At 43.0% G+C, this 20213-nt stretch overlaps 1 protein-coding gene across 1 annotated transcript in view; it reads left to right on the forward strand.

Moving 5' to 3' along the window:
• Positions 1-20213, forward strand: part of LOC130276772 (solute carrier family 13 member 1-like) — a 72897-nt gene that overhangs the window by 22041 nt on the left and 30643 nt on the right. Inside the window, 3 exon segments of the mRNA XM_056526610.1 lie at positions 957-1085; positions 8307-8443; positions 18632-18807. Of these exon segments, the coding sequence (XP_056382585.1) occupies positions 957-1085; positions 8307-8443; positions 18632-18807 (442 nt within the window).

A 20213-nucleotide genomic window follows, 5' to 3' on the forward strand; every position in this document is an offset into this window, starting at 1 on the left:
GTCAAAAATAACAATCGCTCATCATTGATCGCTAACACAAAATAGTCCCTTGGCAGCCAATCAGGTTCAAGTCCTTATTTTTCAGCCTCTCTTTTTAAAAATGAAAGAGACCATCTGATTGCTATAGGGCAGTGGTCTCCAACCTGTGGACCTCCAGATGTTGCAAAACTACAACTCCCAGCATGCCCGGACAGCCGTTGGCTGTCCGGGCATGCTGGGAGTTGTAGCTTTGCAACATCTGGAGGTCCGCAGGTTGGAGACCACTGCTATAGGGAACTACACAACTTTTGATTTTAAATGTTCCCTGATCTGTACTTATGCTGTGCAGAATTCTGAGTTAAATTCTGAGTTAAACTGAGTTGCAACATCTGGAGGTCCGCAGGTTGGAGACCACTGCTATAGGGAACTACACAACTTTTGATTTTAAATGTTCCCTGATCTGTACTTATGCTGTGCAGAATTCTGAGTTAAACTGAGTTAAATTTTAAATGTTCCCTGATCTGTACTTATGCTGTGCAGAATTCTGAGTTAAACTGAGTTAAACTGAGTTAAACAGAGTTAAATTCTGAGTTAAACTGAGTTAAACAGAGTTAAATTCTGAGTTAAACTGAGTTGCAACATCTGTGCAGAATTCTGAGTTAAACTGAGTTAAACTGAGTTAAATTTTAAATGTTCCCTGATCTGTACTTATGCTGTGCAGAATTCTGAGTTAAACTGAGTTAAATTTTAAATGTTCCCTGATCTGTACTTATACTGTGCAGAATTCTGAGTTAAACTGAGTTAAATTCTGAGTTAAACTGAGTTGCAACATCTGGAGGTCCGCAGGTTGGAGACCACTGCTATAGGGAACTACACAACTTTTGATTTTAAATGTTCCCTGATCTGTACTTATGCTGTGCAGAATTCTGAGTTAAACTGTAAACCTGTTAAACAGTGTTTTATTTTTTATTTTTCAGGAGGCAGCATGTGCTTACGTATTACTGATCACAGCCACATTCTGGATTTCGGAGGCCATTCCTCTGGGTGCTGCAGCGCTGGTTCCTGCATTTCTGTTTCCACTGTTTGGTATTATGAAATCAAGTGAGGTGAGTAATTCCTTATGAGATTCTTAGGATGCGTTCACACTGAGCAAATCAAGAGGAATTCACGCTGAAAAATTTACGTGCGGAAAAAAGAATTTTCTATTCGCGCGGACTTTGCGCGCGGAAATGGTGGAGAAAGAAGTGAAGGGTCTTTCAGCCATTTCCGTGCAAATTCCGCGCGAAAACGATGCCGGGCGGAATTTTTTTTTAAACATTGACTTCTATTGGATTCTGCTTTTGGATTCCGCTTGAAGAATGAACATGTTCTTTCTTTAAGCGGAACGGAATTCAGCGTCAGAATTTTGCTAGCAGAATTTCCGCAGCGTGAACAGGACAGTAGAAAAAACATTAAAGTCAATGGGCAGAGGGGATGTGCATTAGTTTGGAGCGGAGAATTCAAGAGGAATTACTCGAGTAAATTCCTCTTGAATTACTCAGTGTGAACGCACCCTTACCCTGATAAATATAAAAATGGCCGATTATCTGGCAATTGAGTGTTCCTAGGAACCCTGGTTCCTGATAATCGCCCTGCGTAAAAGGACCAGCGATCAGCTGATGTACTAGCAAACACTTGTTCATTGGCTGTTTGCTGCCATTTATATGAAAACGATTGGCATTACATCTCGCTGTGTAGACACATGAAGGTTGAAGCAGCACTCTTGGTCAAAAAATTTTGACTTTTAGCTGACATTTTGATCGAAATGTGTCCCCCATCCACCATGCAGAGGTGGCTTTACTTCGGATGGGACCCTAACACACTCTACTCACCTCTACTGGGCATATAGCCTCTAACTGGGGTAACATGTAAAATTTAATGGGCAGCACAAACAATATGGTGATCATCCGTGGGACCCAAAAAAATCCTATGCATGTGCAGCAGCCACTTTGTTCCCCTGGTCCCGTATTCCTGTCACTCATGCAGTAATGTCTATGCAGTGTATTGCAGCCTTGTCCCATTTTGATGGCACTCATGGATCTACTATTGTTGACCTATTCTAAAGATAGGCCATCAATATTCTTCTCTCTAAAAAAAGAAAGAACATTTCACAGATTAGGTTATGTTCACACATGATGAATTTTTCTGTTTGTTACATGGTTCTAAATGAAAATCAATGCTGTTCTGCAGCAATACGAGCAAGCTGCAGATCCTAAAATCGACATTGTGATCTGATTTCTGTGTGGAAATGTTATGGTATGTATGGGTGGGGTTTTAAAAGCCTTGCCCACTCGTATAGTACTATATTGCATTCCTGTGCATTTACGGTATAAAATTTGCAGCGCTAATCTGCTGTGTGTAGATATGGCCTTATTCAGTTTATTCAACTGAATTTCAGGGATGTTGAAATTTTATTGCCCGACGCCCGGGTTCCTGACTCGAGCCCGCTCCATACCCAGTGGCCCCCCAAAAAAGTTTAACTGGTTAACGACCATGGACATGTATACTCGTCCATGTGCCGTTAACCGGGTATGACTCAGGCTCCGCCAGGCCCTCACAGCTGATTCTTGTAGCTGAGGGCCTGCGTTAAAAGCCGACATGCGGCAAAGTTGACATCAGTGTCTAAAGAACCCTGTAAACACTCCCTGGTGGTCCAGTGGGGTGGATTGCCCTCCCCCAGCAGGGGGGAGGGGGTGATCCACTGTGGAGGTAGCCCGAGAGCTTACCTCTCCTTCCGTGAAGGTCCCGGCTCTCGCATTGATAAAGCCTGGCAGGACCCTGCCCGCAAGGGCTTACAATGTATAAGGAGAAGGGAAGGAAACAGTGGATGAGGGGGACAGCAAGTCATCTGTGAGCAGGTGGTAAAAACCATTCATAGTGCGGACCTTAAGGAATTTTTACGTTTTCATTTTTTCCTCCTCGCCTTCTAAAAATCCTAACTCTTTTATATTTTCATCCACAGACTAGTATGAGGGCTTGTTTTTTGCGTGACCAGTTGTCCTTTGTAATGACATAACTCATTATATCATAAAATGTATGGCACAACCAAAAAACACAATTTTTTGTGGGGAAATTAAAACGAAAAACGCAATTTTGCTAATTTTGGAATGTTTCGTTTTCACGCCGTACAATTTATGGTAAAAATGACGTGTGTTCTTTATTCTGAGGGTCAATGAGATTAAAATGATACCCATTATTACATACTTTTATATTATTGTTGCGCTTAAAAAAAATCAAACTTTTTAACCAAATTAGTACGTTTATAATCCCTTTATTTTGATGACCCCTAACTTTTTTATTTTTCCGTATAAGCGGCGGTATGGGGGCTCATTTTTTGCGCCATGATCTGTACTTTTTTTTTATACCACATTTGCATATAAAGAACTTAATACATTTTTTATTATTTTTTTTTAAATAAAATGTATTAAAAAAGTAGGAATTTTGGACTTTTTTATTTTTTTTCGTTCACGCCATTAACCGTACGGGATCATTAACATTTTATTTTAATAGTTCGGACATTTACGCATGGGGCGATACCAAATATGTCCATAAAAAAAAATTACGCTTTTTGGGGGTAAAATAGGAACTTTTTTATTGGGGGAGGGGATTTTTCACTTTTTTTTTACTTTTACTTTTACATTTTTTTACATTTTTTTTTACACTTGAATAGTCCCCATAGGGGACTATTCATAGCAATACCATGATTGCTAATACTGATCTGTTCTATGTATAGGACATAGAACAGATCAGTGTTTTCGGTCATCTTCTGCTCTGGTCTGCTCGATCACAGACCAGAGCAGGAGACACCGGGAGCCGCACGGAGGAAGGAGAGGTGACCTCCCTGCGGCGTTATGAATGATCGGATCCCCGCAGCAGCGCTGCGGGCGATCCGATCATTCATTCAAATCGCGCACTGCCGCAGATGCCGGGATCTGTATTGATCTCGGCACCTGAGGGGTTAATGGCGGACGCCCGCGAGATCGCGGGCGTCGGCCATTGCCGGCGGGTCCCTGGCTGCGATCAGCAGCCGGGATCAGCCGTGCATGACACGGGCATCGCTCCGATGCCCGCGGTTATGCTTAGGACGTAAATGTACGTCCTGGTGCGTTAAGTACCACCGCACCAGGACGTACATTTACGTCCTGCGTCCTTAAGGGGTTAAAAAAATAAAATAAATGTAAATGAAAATATATGTGTTATCGCCGCGTGTGTACATGTCCATACTATAAAAATATAGTGTTAATTAAACCACACGGTCAATGTTGTATACGTAAAAGAAAACCCAAACTCCTAAATTGCATATTTTGGACACTTTTTATACCCTAAAAAATGTATAAAAAGCGTTCAAAAAGTCCCATCAAAACAAAAATGGTACCGATAAAAACTTCAGACCACGGCTCAAAAAATTAGCTCTCATACCATCCCGTATATGGAAAAATACAAAAGTTATGGGGGTCATAAGATGATACAGAGATTTAGGTGCACTACTGTGGTAGATGTATACAATGACATTGGCTATCCCTCAACACTGATGTTAAAATTGAGACATTGGCCAGTATATCCTTATATGAAGGACATATCAGAGCCCGCACACCAACGCCAAGGTTTCTCAAATGGCACGGGACCTATCGCTAATCCTACCTGTGCGTGATAAGCAAAAACCAGGGGCCAGTGGGCAATTACAGCAGCATTAGGCCGACATGCAGCCTGCTCCCAGTTGCCTCCAGTGTGACTGAGCACACATATAATGGAAGGGGGGAGAGAGGCTACAAGCCCCACCTAGTTGGCTGATATAGGTGCATGGCCTCACAGGTGCAACCTTAATGCTGCCTGGAAAATGTTCAAGGCGCATTACATATGGAGTTTACACACCTCCAAGTATAAATTTTAAACAACAACCAACAACTTGGTCTCAAATGGCTGGAGGTGCATAAGATGATAAGACAATTTTTATCCCTTAACGACATAGGACTTAAAGGTACGTTCTGGTGCCCTGGTACTTAACGCATCAGGACGTACATTTACATACAGTACATGACCGCAAGCACCGGAGTGGTGCTCGTGTCATGTGCTGCAGGTCCCAGCGTCTATAAGCAGCCAGACACCCGCCGGTAATGGCGCACATCAGCGACCGCGCTGATGTGTGCCATTAACCCCTCAGACACCGTGATCAATTCAGATCACAACATCTGCGGCAGTGCAGTCACTAAAATGGATGATCGGATTGCCCGCATCGCTGCCGCGGGGATCTGATCATCCATAATGGAGGACAGAGGTCCCCTCACCTTCCTCTGTCTGTCTCCTGTCTCTGTTTCGTGTTGAAAACGCCCCCCTCGGCTTATACTCATCAGTGGTCTTCAACCTGCGGACCTCCAGATGTTGCAAAACTACAACTCCCAGCATGCTCTATGCTGGGTGTTGTAGTTTTGAAACCTCTGGAGGTCCGCTGGTTGAAAACCACTGCGGCCTTCGTCATCATCCAGCCGCCCCCCCCCCCCTCCTTTGTTTTATACTCACCTCCCCTCGGCGGGAGGTTAGGGTGTGCTGGTCCGGGCCATCTATGCTGCAGGGACCGTCCGGTGGGGATGGTTAGTCGTTGCAGGCTGTACATTTTCACCGGGGGGCCTCTTCTCCGTGCTTTGGCCTTGGCCCCGGAGTAGTGACGTTGCCTTGACAACGACGCACAGGGAATTTCATGCGCAACGTCCCTGCGCGTCGTCGTCAAGGCAACGTCACTACTCTGGGGCTGAAGCGCGGAGAAGAGGCCCCCCCGGTGAAAATGGACAGCCCGCAATGACTAACCATCCCCACCGGACGGTCCCTGCAGCATAGATGGCTCTGACCAGCTCAGGGGAGGTGAGTACAAAACAAAAGGGGGGGGGGGGGGCGGCATGGATGATGACGAATGCCGCAGTGGTCTTCAACCTGCGGACCTCCAGAGGTTTCAAAACTACAACTCCCAGCATGCCTGGACAGGCAATGGCTGTCCGGGCATGCTGGGAGTTGTAGTTTTGCAACATCTGGAGGTCTGCAGGTTGAAGACCACTGATGAAGGGATTGACAGGGGGGGATGATGACAGGGGGGGATGATGTATTTTCCACCCTAGGCTTATGGTCGAGTCAATAACTTTTCCTGGGTTTTTGGGGTAAAATTAGGGGAATTGCCTTATATTCGGGTCGGCTTATACTCGAGTATATACGGTAAGTCTGGACTGGTGTAGTTTTAGAGACTTTTCAGTTGCTTTGCGCCTTTTGTGCTCCTTTTCACACAAAAAAGCGCAGTTCATAAAACCCTTCCATATCATGTGTATTGCCAAAATCAGTGGATTGCAACTCAAAATCCGCAGAAATGTGTAAACCAAAAGGCGCAAATAAACCCTGCTTGCTCCTTTGTTGCGCCTTTTCTAGACACAAAAAACTGTCTAAAGACAATGATAAATGTCGGCCATGGTGTAAATTTTACTGAAAAAAGCACTGTGTAGAATTGGAAGCTCCAACATTTACAAAAGGTTTTTTTTTTTCCCAATTTTGCCCCACATATATTTTTATTTTGGTTTCGCCGTAAATTTGGCGGCGAAATCATATCATTACAAAATACAGTTGGTAGCACAAAAAACAAGCCCTCATATGGGTCTGTAGGGGCAAAATTCTAAGCGTTCTGATTTTTAAAAGGTGAGGTGTAAATACGAAAGTGCAAAAATGAAAAAACCTGTGGTCCTTAAGGGGTTAAGTTCACAATACGCATTTCCCAAGTGGAATTCTGCTCAGAAATTACTGTGTAGTAGCCTCTTATTGTTTTCAATGGGATTCTGCTGTACTATTCACACTACAGATTCTCTGGGGGGACCGCTGCGGAAATTCCGGATCCCAGACTCTTGGTATGTTCATTCTTTTGGCGGAGTCTGCTCTGAAATGCATTGCTGTCTACAGAGACAATGGCCCTCATTTACTATTGCAAACGCATTGCGCCAGAAATTCTGTTTGCGCCAGAATTGAAAAAACCTGAATACCTCTCCATTTTACTAAGAGAACCCAAAAAAGGGTGTGGCTGTCCTGAAAAGGGGGTGTGGTTGCTGAAAAGGGGCATGTTCCTGACGTAAAAAAAAAAAAAAAAACTACCGTATTTTTCGCCATATAAGATGCACTTTTTCTTCCCTATCACACCTCTCGCGGCGGTCCCTGCGGATATCAACGCGGATATCAATTGCGGTGATGCCCTGTATTAACCCTTCAGATGCGGCGATCAAAGCTGACCGCTGCGTCTGAAGCGAAAGTGACACTAACCCAGCTGCTCAGTCGGGCTGTTCGGGACCGCCGCGGTGAAATCGCGGCGTCCCGAACAGCTTACAGGACACCGGGAGGGGCCTTACCTGCCTCGTCGGTGTCTGCTCCATGCCGGGATCCCCTGCATGGCCGGCGCTTTCCTTCGACGTCATCACGTCGTCGTGCAAGCCTTCCCGTCATCCAATAGGAGCGGCTTGCGTAGCGACGTGATGACGGCGACGGAGAGCGTGGATCCCGGGGAAGAAGACGTCCGAAGCGTCGGGGACACCACGGGGACGCGGCGACAGCGATGGAGCGACATCCAGGGCAGCGGTGACAAGCGGTGACGGGTCCGGAGCGGCGGGGACACGTGAGTATTACCTCCTATACCAGTGGTCTTCAACCTGCGGACCTCCAGATGTTGCAAAACTACAACTCCCAGCATGCCCGGACAGCCAACGGCTGTCCGGGCATGTTGGGTGTTGTAGTTTTGCAACATCTGGAGGTCCGCAGGTTGAAGATCACTGTTGGGTTCAGAATCTTTATTTTTTTTCTAGATTTTGCACCTTTAAAATTGGGTGCGTCTTATATGCCGGTGCGTCCTATAGGGCGAAAAATACGGTACATATTTACTAACGTTTCCACAGAAAATGTGGTGGATTTCAGCTGAGGAAAACCCTACAGATCAGAGCAGGTGTAAAAAAAGGAAAATGTAGGGAAACCTTAGTAAATACTGTGGAAAATAAATTGTAGGGAATTGAAACCCACAAAGAAACCTACACTCAGGGTGTTTCTAGCACTGGCTAGATTCGCTGGCACCCATAACAGATAGAATCTCCGTCTGGAGTATGGAAAAGCCCTCCTAATTTCCCTCTGTATCTATACAGGCAGTCTGACTTCTAGTTGCTATCCATAAAGGTTTCACTAAAAAGAAATTGCCACAGAATGTTGGATCTATACAAAAATTGTATCCAGAGGTGGACACTATTGAGAACTAACCTTTTTGTTTTGGCTTTTTTTTGCAGGTGGCATCTGAATACTTCAAAGACATTCACTTGCTGCTGTTTGGTGTGGTCTGTCTGGCATCCTCAATCCAGAAGTGGAATTTACACAAGAGAATAGCACTGTGGATGGTCCTGTCTGTGGGAAGCCAACCTGGCTGGTAATGCTCTGTCATTTTCCTGTAGTATGCGGCTTGCTCTGGCATGTCAACATTTAGCTGACAATTAAAGGGGTATTCCAGGAAAAAACTTTTTTTTATATATATATATATCAACTGGCTCCAGAAAGTTAACCAGATTTGTAAATTACTTCTATTAAAAAATCTTAATCCTTTCAGTACTTATGAGCTTCTGAAGTTAAGGTTGTTCTTTTCTGTCTAAATCCTCTCTGATGACGCCTGTCTCGGGAAACGCCCAGTTTAGAAGAGATTTGCTATGGGGATTTGCTTCTAAACTGGGCGTTTCCCAAGACAGGTGTCATCAGAGAGGATTTAGACAGAAAAGAACAACCTTAACTTCAGAAGCTCATAAGTACTGAAAGGATTAAGATTTTTTAATAGAAGCAATTTACAAATATGTTTAACTTTCTGGAGCCAGTTGATATATATATATATATATATATATATATAAAAAAAAGTTTTTTCCTGGAATACCCCTTTAACCTCTCACACAGGGACTGTGCTCCCCATGGTGGAGTACCAGATATAATAGTATTTCATGCTAATGCGTTAAGCAGAAATACAAAGCTCATGTTTTAGGCGTCAGATGTTTATTTTGTTAGTGCAAGAGTATATTATGCAAATAATTTGACTCATGTAATGTATAAGGCTGGCGCTTTGCTGCATTTTATTGCCTCCATTTAACGTTTATGCCAGGGAAAGCTCCAATGTATACATTAAACAGTGGCATTGGCAGGTGGCATCCATCATCCATAGACTAATCCATTTTACAGCAGATACCTTGTTAGCTTCTCATAATGCATCCTTTAAACAGATGCAGTTATAGCCTAAGGGGATAGATATTGCTATTAGCTATTCCTTTTTTATTGTGTTTTATATTAGGGGTTAAGCATTTAGCATACATTGGTAGTTTTTTCAAAATACATGCTAAACATAAGGGAAAAATGCAGTGTAAACTCTAAATTTTACATCATGGTCAAGGTCCAAGAAATGGGCTGAGAAATGAGCGGGATTCTTAGCAAATTGACAATGGACCCAGTTGGGTTCTGTGTGTAGGGTGCTTAATCAGTACCCGTCATCAAGCATGAAGAATAGGGAACCTGCTTTCCTTTTTTTGCTGCCGGGACCTGGGTATCTAGTCCTCGAGTGCGGTCAGTGGCTGCTCCCTGCCAGCTTGAGTGACACAGCTCTCCCAAAACACTGCTAAGCCATTACTTAAGCCGGCTGGGGGAGAGCAGTTGCTTGGACCTGCCCGGAGGACTAGTTACCCGGGTCCCTGTGGCATTTTAAACTATGATTGCTCTGAAATGCCCTAAGTGTCTCAAAGTAAATCAAAGTATTCTGGGCTCACAATGCTTAAACTAGATTTATGCTGCCCGTGGTTTGGGCAGCATAGAACTAATGACAGGACATGACCCTTCAGCTCCTCTGATTATTTCTTTCTGCTGCTGCCGTCCACTCACTTTTCCGCCATTGCTGGGTCAGAGGCAGGTCATTTGCTTCTGCGTCTGACAGCATCTAAGTTAATGGACTATGCTTGGAGGTGTCAGACATGACGAATGGGCTGAGCGGTGATCTGATTCCAGGCACCCAGCAAACAACAAGGGGGGAAAGATAAGATCTCTACAGAACCATGCAAGTTTGCTAAGTAAAGCCAATTGCAAACCTGTTTAGGCTGCCATGTCTTACAAATACAGACATTGTTAAGGAGATTAAGGGGAATTCCACCTTTTTAAGGGCCTTTTACACAGGATGATTATTTGGCTGATTGCTGGGATCGTGTTGCTCTGAAAATCATGTGTGCGCATTACTGCTGCTTTCAGCGGTTGTCTGGTGGAATTATTTTATTTTTAAAAGGGACACCCCTCTCTCCCATTATGATACTTACTGGTTGACCACTGATTCACTTCCTTTCCCAACACACAGAAAATGTCTTCTGGCCTTAGCAGTGACCCTAAGTCAGCATTTTTTCTGTGTTAAAAGGGGACAAGTAAGGCTTTGTTCACACGATGGAATTTCGGTGCAGAATTCCACATTAGAATTCTGCACGGTGATTCCGCAGCAGCAGAGTCACATTGATTTTAATGGGATTCTGCTACGCTGTTCACATAGCAGAATTACAGCGCCGGAAACATCGGGAATGGAAATTTAAACTCTTCACGGAGATGCATTTTAGTCTATGATATTCTCTGTGCTGACATTCCCCCATGTGAACACAGCCTAAGTGGAGATTAGCAGGGACCCAATAAGCATCGGGACAGTGGAGGACCAGGAAGGTGAGTAATAGCCATTTTATTTTTTGACCCAAACTGCCCTTTTTAACAAATTAGATGATCCAAACCCCCTTTAGTAGCAAAACATGGAAAATGATTAATTTCTCTAGTGTCATGGAAGTTGAAATGACATCAGGGGTATCAGTGGGTTTCTAGCAGATTTCTCTGCATTGCATATCTGGAGCAGCCCTTCAAGTCTCATACACTTTTTTTGTTTTGTTTTTAAAGCTAATGTGAAACTTTTCTTATTCTAGAAGTGTAGTTTTCCTCTCCTTTCAAAGATAATTGAGAATAAAGTAGCTTTGATTGTAAGGCTCTGTTTACATTTCATCTTATTTTCTTTTCTTGGAGTGCACATAGTTCCAGAGCTTTGTACATATAATAAGAGGTTAAAAGACCTATAATAAGAAGGCAAGAACAGTGAACATTATATTGGTCATTTACTGTTTTGAGGGAGGGCCCTGTCAGTGAGGGCTCACAATCAACTAGGGGATTTTGGGTATACGTAGGGAGCATTCTCCAATATATACCACTTGCAAATGCCCCTGAGTAGTCATAGCAGTACTATAGAAACATGTACTTTAGTGTGTGTTTTTGCCAGTCTGCTGTTCTTTACTACTCCATATACCATCCCAACAGATGTCAATATTCATGGGGCCTATGGGCAGAGATCTGCCCCAGGGTATACCCTGACCATATCAACATATCATGATGTGAGTGTAAATCACTTTCTATTATTATTCTTATTTTATTTTTTCTGATAAAGCAGTCATTGGCATCTGTCACGGAAAGGAGATGGTTATCATTTTGTGAAATCCCCTATTGCACCCTCTGGCTCTAACCACTAATGTAACAGAAATCTGATAACTCTTTACTGCCTGATTAGCATTATATCACCTCCTCTGCTGAGCATATTGGCTTTAAAGTGAATGTTTGCCTTTTAACTTTTATTCTATGTTTTCACATCCAGCAACTTTGTTGCACATTACTATCTGGTTGCACAGGTGCAATAACATTACCAAATAACTGACTCACTTTGTGCTTATTTTAAAGGGGTACTCCAGTGGAAACCTTTTTTTTTTTTTTTATTTTTTTTTTTAATCAACTGGTGCCAGAAAGTTAAACAGGTTTGTAAATTATTTCTATTAAAAAATCTTAATCCTTCCAGTACTTATTAGCTTCTGAATACTACAGAGGAAATGCTTTTCTTTTTGGAACACAGTGCTCTCTGCTGACATCATGACCACAGTGCTCTCTGCTGACATCTCTGTCCAGAGTAGGAGAAAATCCCCATAGCAAACATATGCTGCTCTGGACAGTTCCTAAAATGGACAGAGATGTCAACAGAGAGCGCTGTGTTCCAAAAAGAAAAGCATTTCCTCTGTAGTATTCAGTAGCTAATAACTATTGAACGGATTAAGATTTTTTAATAGAAGTAATTTACAAATCTGTTTAACTTTCTGGCACCAGTTGATTAAAAAAAAAAAAATTCCACTGGAGTACCACTTTAAAGGAATCAAGACCTGCAAAAACTGTGACATATATAAATATATATTATACAGTATCTATATTCTAAGATATTAGCATAGCATAGAACCAAGTAATATAGTAGCAAAATAGCAGGCAGAGGCAGGGACAAGAAAGTAATGTTTAAACAGGTCTTGTAATGTTCTGTTCAGTAACAAAACAACAACAGCCTTCACACTCGGGTATAAACACAAAAATAATTCCTGCTTGTCCTGCCCTAACAATACAGATCTCTTACCTATCTTTATAGGTGGTTTACTACCAGCTATTAAAGGGGTACTCCCGTGGAAAACTTTTTTTTTTTTTTTTATCAACTGGTGCCAGAAAGTTAAACAGATTTGTAAATCACTTCTATTAAAAAATATTAATCCTTCCAGTACTTTTTAGAGACTGTATACTAAAGAGAAATTCAAAAAAGAAATGCATTTCCTCTGATGTCATGACCCCAGTGCTCTCTGCTGACCTCTGCTGTCCATTTTAGGAACTGTCCAGAGCAGCATATGTTTGCTATGGGGATTTTCTCCTGCTCTGGACAGTTCCTAAAATGGACAGCAGAGGTCAGCAGAGAGCACTGTGGTCATGACATCAGAGGAAATGCATTTCTTTTTTGGATTTCTCTTTAGTATACAGCCCCTAAAATGTACTGGAGGGATTAAGATTTTTAAATAGAAGTGATTTACAAATCTGTTTAACTTTCTGGCACCAGTTGATTTAAAAAAAAAAAAGTTTTCCACAGGAGTACCCCTTACAAAACAGTATCAAATTTGTTACTCACACAGGTCACAAAGTCTCCTTTTTGAGGCTTCAAACCTCCAAAGTCTCATCAGTGGTGCAGACTGACAATTACCTAGTTTGAAAACCAGTGATGAGCTGTCTTCAGCACCTGTGCTGATATGGGTTAGTCTGAAAACCTGGAGTGGCTAAGGAAGGGGATAAAAGGACCCACTACCAAACCTGCCTTTTATCCCCTAAAAATCCAGGCGTGATACCAGGACTTACCAAAAGTCCATAGCTAACAAAGTCTCACCATTGACCTAACTATTTCTGTATTTCCCATATCTCAACCAGCTTTCCCAGGCTATAGCCATCCTCTACGACATCAACCATTCCTGTATCTGTATCACTAATATATTGCTCAATCAATGTTTATTTACCCATTTTCACAGATAGTAAAACAAACATGGATAGGAAACAGACAAAGTATACAGAGTGCAAATGAAAACTAAGAACCCCCATAGCAGCTTGGTAAGGACAATGGGGGAGATTTATCAAAACCTGTGCAGAAGAAAACTTGCCCAGTTGCCCATAGCAACCAATCAGATCGCTTCTTTCATTTTTCACAGGCCTTTATAAAAATGAAAGCAGCAAGCTGATTGGTTGCTATGGACAACTGGGCACGTTTTCCTCTGCACAGGTTTTGATAAATCTCCCCCTATGAGTATAGTGGAAGAAGGGTTGCAGGAGAGCAAAAGACCACTCAACAGATCTAAACAAACCTACTGCAGTACCTCATAGGTTGTGTGGCGTAACCAACAAACCAAAAGTAAAAAGGAACTAACCCAGGAACATAGAGAGGTGCAGAGAGTCAAAAGAATGAGAAGGGAAGGGGAAAAAAAAGAGAAGAGAAAAGAGGAGAGAGAACAGAGTGGGAGGAGGGAGAAAAAAATGGGGAGGAAAAAGGTCATAGAGGGAGTCAGGAATATCGGACTCCCTGTAAAAACTGACTCCCCAAAACATTTGCTAACAGTTCCTCCGTCTTGCAGGATAAGAGAGCCATCAGCCGTCTCTTGCTGACACTTTGACAATGTAGGCGTGTGGGTGGTACGCCAGTGGGGAGGAATAACTTTATGGGCAACCGCTAAACAAGAATGTAAAATACCCCTTTTTTTGAGAAGCAATAGACCCAGGCAGTGTAGATAAAAGGGGAGTATTGGCAGTGCGTACACCTCTAACAGTATGGTAAGTTTCGCTTTATCTCAGAAGGGGCATAGTTTATCACCAGTCATGTAACATAGCTTTCACCTCAGGTTCCACTGTTCCAATACAGAGGAAAATATATGATGCTGCATAAACGGAGATCATTTCTGCCCATATCTCCTGTTGCCATGTGGAAAGGAAACCTCCTGTAGAAAACATCCTACATTGATCCCTCAGTCTCCGATATTTGAGGTCTAATAGAGCTCTAAGATTGTCTCTGGATGCCGTTAGTTCAGCAAGGACAGATGGAGATAGACTGTTTATGAGTGGATTCTTCTAGAGCAGTTTAAACACCTTTTTAATTCCCATTTCCTTTTTAAACGGTAGCCATACCTACTGCGAATGCCCTGGAGTATGCACTTCAAGCTTTTCATTGTGTAGCGAGGGGAGCGGGGTCAAAGGGATGAGTCGTTAGAAAAAAACTGATAGTCTCTTTAAGATCTGTCACACACACCATATCATTCAGATGCCACAACTAAGGTCTAAATGGCAGGTCCAGAAGATAAAAGGACAGAAAGATGGGGGCATGCTCAGACCAAATAATGCTACCAATGGCAGCCTGAGGACTCCAGGAAAGGGCATGATGACTAAGAAGAAATTCATCGATTCGGCTTAAAGAAATATGAGTATAATCCCTATCTAGCGGATGGAGAAGACATCGTATCGGTTAAGAAAACTGTCCCCTAATGCAACATTTATTTTTGGCTCCTAGTAATGTTATACTGGCACCTACTTCAAAATAAAAGTCATTTAAAAAAAAATTACACAGTTCTCCTTTAAATTTCAGCTGATGGGGTCAGGTATTTTAAAGAGGATGAAGCGGAAACTCAGTGTTGCTGGCATCCACAGAATCTAAAGAGAAATATAGATTTCCTTTCTTTTGCGGAGCCAATACAGCATTGTACCGACAATAAAAAAAAAGCTCCTTGCTTTTGATGATCTACAGCACTTTCCTGAAATGGGCATTTAATGATTTCTCAGGAGAGAGGCAAATGAAAAGCTTATAAAATCCATGCACGGAGTTCTGTGACTTTCTGCATTTTATTGCAGATCCATATGGCCTTTTCTGAATAGAAATGAGAAGGGGCCTCACGTGGGTGTTTACCAGCAAAAGACGTCAGATTGGCCAACACCATGTTACAGAATGATGTTATGTTCCAGATGTGGTGCTTACTGCTAGCTGCTTGCACACAGTTTAATAGTTTCTACCATAGTATGGCAATCCGCTGCTACAAGCAGACATACAGGGTCTGTGCAACTGTAGTAAACTATGGGCGGATGCGCAGATTATTCTGACACCGCAGCTGTTCCTCTGCTCCCTGAGCTAGGCAGAGAGCAGCCGCTATGTCTGAAAGTAAACTGCGCACGTGCCCGCAGATTACTACAGTCTGCCACAAATTTGCTTCCACTTTGGGGCCCCTTAGCTGAAGTACTGCAATGGCTTTGTGTATATTATGCTGCCAATTGCTGGCCTCAGCAGCCTCTTCTGCATGTATGTCAAGTAACCACTGAGTAATACAATTTGGTAGAAGGCCAAGTATGGAACAGCTACCACAAATATTCACTAGGTCAATGCAAAATGCAAGAAGTCTTGCATCCCGATGCGGGTGAAATCTTTCAAAATGTCAAGTGGTGCTCTGCTGTACATAACTCCTGGGCAAGACATATTCCATATGGAAATAAATTAGCGGCACTTGCCTTGAATAGCAACAGCCGTTTCACATGTCTTAGCCCCTCAGGCCTGATGAAGCACTATGACGTGTGAAACGGCTGTTACCTCCATTTAGCTGTGCACCCTTACTGTTGTTTATTCCCCTCTCCCCCCCCCCCCCCTTTTATTTTATTTTATATGGAATATGTCTTGCTCAAGTAACCACTGAGACATGTGATGTCATTTCAGCATTACGTGGATGGGGCCGCTGGAGCAGTAGCAAATTTAGGAGTGAATAAAGTTTGTTTATATATTTCCCCCCAGTCCCAGCTTGTAGGGAATTTCTTAATTGGGCACTCTTAGTTCCAAAAACGTTAAATATGTTGTTACTGATGAAAATTAAAGACCTTTTGTAATATACTTGTTTAAAAAAAAATAGAAAAAATTAAGAAGATGGCTCCTGAAAATCCCACGACTTGGGGTCAATATATCTACTTGGACAATAACCACCAGCAGCATCAGGCTTGTTCATGAGTGATGGACACAGACACCAATGGAGCATGAGCAGACACCCCAATCCCCTCCCACCACAAGGGAGGGCATGCCCCTTTCCCCTGAGAGGATTTCTGACACTGAGCTAATGAAAATAAATATTTTTATAATAAATATAGGTGAAAGAGGCATACAATTTAGATGTACATGATCAGGGTCAGGTACTAAGTAACATATTATATTATTTACTTATTTTTGTTTGTGGGATCTTGCGTATGCTTTTAAAATTAATGGAAAAAACCCTACAGTCATTGGATCTGTAAGCTATAATGAAATGGTGAATTTTCTCATAGTTCTTTTAGAAATGAAAGGCCAGACTGTATTTTAAAGGAATAACCACAATCCACCTCCAAAAATGGAACTTCAGGCGCTGAGGGACCAGATAGTAGTGTAAGCAAATAGCTTTATTCCCAGCATGCAACGCGTTTCAAGCAGATGCGCGAAACGAGTTGCATGCTGGGAATAAAGCTATTTGCTTATACTACTAATCTGGCTCCTCAGCGCCTGAAGTTCCATTTTTGGAGGTGGATTGTGATTATTTCTGGTCACTTGTGGAATGGCAGCAGTGGGCTATTGATATATACTTTCCTCCATGTTGTGCTGGCCGTTGCACAACATTTTATGGTAAGCGCTCGTTCACATTTGGCGTTTGTCACTACTGGCAATATTACACTATGGAGCGCTCCTTCTCTCCCTTTTTCTTGTATTTTAAAGGGGTACTCTGGCCCTAAGACATCTTATCCCCTATCCAAAGGATAGGGGATAAGAATCGCGGGGGTCCCGCCGCTGGGGACAGCTGCAATGTCGCATGCAGCACCCACCCGTGGGAGCTGAACGCAGCGCTGCAGCCTCAGAGTCTGCCGGGTCACGACTACGGGGCCGGAGTATCGTGACGTCACAACTCCGCCCTTGTGTGATGTCACGCCCCACCCCCACAATGCAAGTCTATGGGAGGGGGCGACGGGACCCCCGCGATCAGACATCTTATCACCTATCTCTACCCCTTTAAAGGGGTACTCTGGCCCTAAGACATCTTATCCCTTATCCAAAGGATAGGGATAAGATGCCTGATCGTCGGGGTCCCGCCACGGTCACACCCCCTCCCATAGGCTCTCTTTGAGGGTGCGGCGTGAAGTCACACGGGGGGCAGAGCCATGACGTCACAATACTCTGGCCATGTGATCGTGAGACCCTGAGCGATGTTCGCTCCGTAGGCTTATGATAGCGGGGTGCGGCATGAAAGATTGTGGGGGTCCCCAGCGACAGGACCCCCACGATCAGGCATCTTATCTCCTTTCCTTTGGATTGGGGATAAGATGTCTTAGGACTGGAGTACCCTTTTAATCTAAAAATAATTAAAAAAGGAGGAGGAGGTCTTGGACAGAGCTAAGTCAATTTACTTAAGTCTGTTTTAGCAATGTGAAACTATATCAGCCCTTGTTCTGTCTTACCTACATAAAGAGTAGACTTCCATATTACCAAGACAGATACTGTAATTTGACTGCACATTTAGATGGTAATTAACACTGTATATGAAATGATGGGAGCCATCTGGCTATTGATATAGTGTATATAGCCTATGCATATACAGTTGGTTCTACCCCACCATGTATGCAGCATGAAATATTCATGTTATGTACATTGTACAAGGCTCCTGACTCCAGACAGGGGATGCAGTGACTAGCATTTGCTGTAGACCTGCAGGCTATTTCATCACTCAAGTGCAGGAAAAGGAACCTCTTACCACATAGCTGTAGCTTACTGCTTAATGTCAGAACACAGCGCCGCAGGTTTCACTGCAGTAAAAAGCTGTCCTGTCAATTCCCATGTTAAACAAAGAATTCTAGTGGAATGAAACTTCTTACAAAGAGCTAGATATTGCATATGTCCAGAATTTTTGCAGAGTTGGTAACCCCTGTTTGTATCTCCGATGTGTTACGCGTCAATAAAGATTGCATTGGTGTAGCATGGGTGACTAGAAGGAAGATAATACATAACTATTTATTGAGTTGTCTGTTAGAATTTCATGAATGGCAATGAGTGCAAAACCAAACTGGGTCCATAGACAGGAGTGGTGCTTTTTCTGGGGTAAAAAAGCAGACCCTTTTTCTAATTCCAGACAACCCCTTTAATCGTATTGAATCAGTGTTTTCTCTCCTTATAAGTAATCATTTCTTGTTTGCACCTTAGGCTTTTACTGGGATTTATGGGCTGCACCTCCCTGTTGTCCATGTGGTTGAGTAATACATCTACAGCTGCCATGGTGATGCCAATTGTTGACGCTGTGCTATGTCAGCTGAACAGTGCTGCACCTGAGGAGAAAGCCTTAACCAATACTAGTCCAAGCCCTCCACCAAATAATGAAGGTATGTATAAACAATCCCTTTTGTATGGAAGTAACTTAACCCTTTAACGACCACGGACTTAAATGTACATCCTGGTGCGGAGGTAATTAACGCACCAGGACGTACATTTACGTTCTGTGTCTGACCGCGAGCATCAAAGCGGTGCTCGTGTCATACACTGCAGGTCCCGGCTGCTCTCAGATGCCGTGATCAATACAGATCACGGCATCTGCAGCATTGCACATGTTAAAATAGATGATCGGATTACCCGCAGCTCTGGTCTGAGATCGAGCAGACCAGAGCAGAAGATGGCCAATAATACTGATCAGTGCTATGCCATATGCATAGCACTGAACAGTATTAGCAATCAACTGATTGCTATGGATAGTCACCTATGGGGACATAAAAAGTGAAAAAAAATCCCCTCCCCAATAAAAACGAAAATTGTCCCATTTTTTCCCATTTTTCCCTTAAAAAGCTTAATCAGGGGTGTGGAAATTAAAAAAAAAACTACTTGTCCAAGGGACTAAAGCAGAACACAATCTACTTGTCCCTCAAGAAAATCCACTTGTCCTGGTAGATGAAATAATTTCAACCAAAATAGTACCCCCCACTAGACCACCAGGGATGGTTATAAGATCCTTTAGAAACTGCTGTCAACTTAGACAGCAGTGATCTAATTGTTTAATAACGGCCACGGTGATCACAGCATGCCAGGCTATTAGCGGCGGGATAGCTGTAGCTAGCTCCTTTTACACCCGAGGCAAGCCCCCCCCCCCCCCACATCTGACCCCTATAACTCCAATTTTTCCATATACAGGGATGAGGGTAATCTTGTGTGACATGATCTTTCGTTTTTATCGGAACTTTTATTAGGAAAGGGACTTATTCACATATATACGCACTTCTTAAAATATTTTAATCACTATTTTTCAGTCTTCATAGGGACTTATATATGGAGTCTTTTGATTGGATAACAGTAAACAGCGCTGTGTTACTGGGGGGTTCTGCTTCTCCAGTTTATGTGCTGCCTTTTATTTACTCTAATTATGTGTCAAAAAATGCTGGAAGTTGCATTTAGTTTCTAGATAACTACAACACCCAGCATGCCCTGATACAGCCTGTGGCTGTGTGGGTGTTGCAGCATGTTGCACTGTATAGTAGTACAGTTAAGGTTATTGTGTAACATGCTGGGATTTGTAGTTTTGGTTTGTGTCAGCTGCAGAGCCATAGGCTGTGTCAAGGAATACTGGGAATTGCAGTTAGTAACTACAACACCCAGCATGCCCTGATACAGCCTATGGCTCTGCAGCTGACCCGAACCAACACTACAACTCCCAGCATGTTACTTTATAGTTCTACAGTTTAGGTTACGGTGCAACATGCTGGGAGTTGTAGTTTTGGTTTAGCGTCAGCTGCAGAGCCAT

This window comes from Hyla sarda, chromosome 6 (genome assembly GCF_029499605.1).
Source record: "Hyla sarda isolate aHylSar1 chromosome 6, aHylSar1.hap1, whole genome shotgun sequence".
NCBI lineage: Eukaryota > Metazoa > Chordata > Amphibia > Anura > Hylidae > Hyla > Hyla sarda.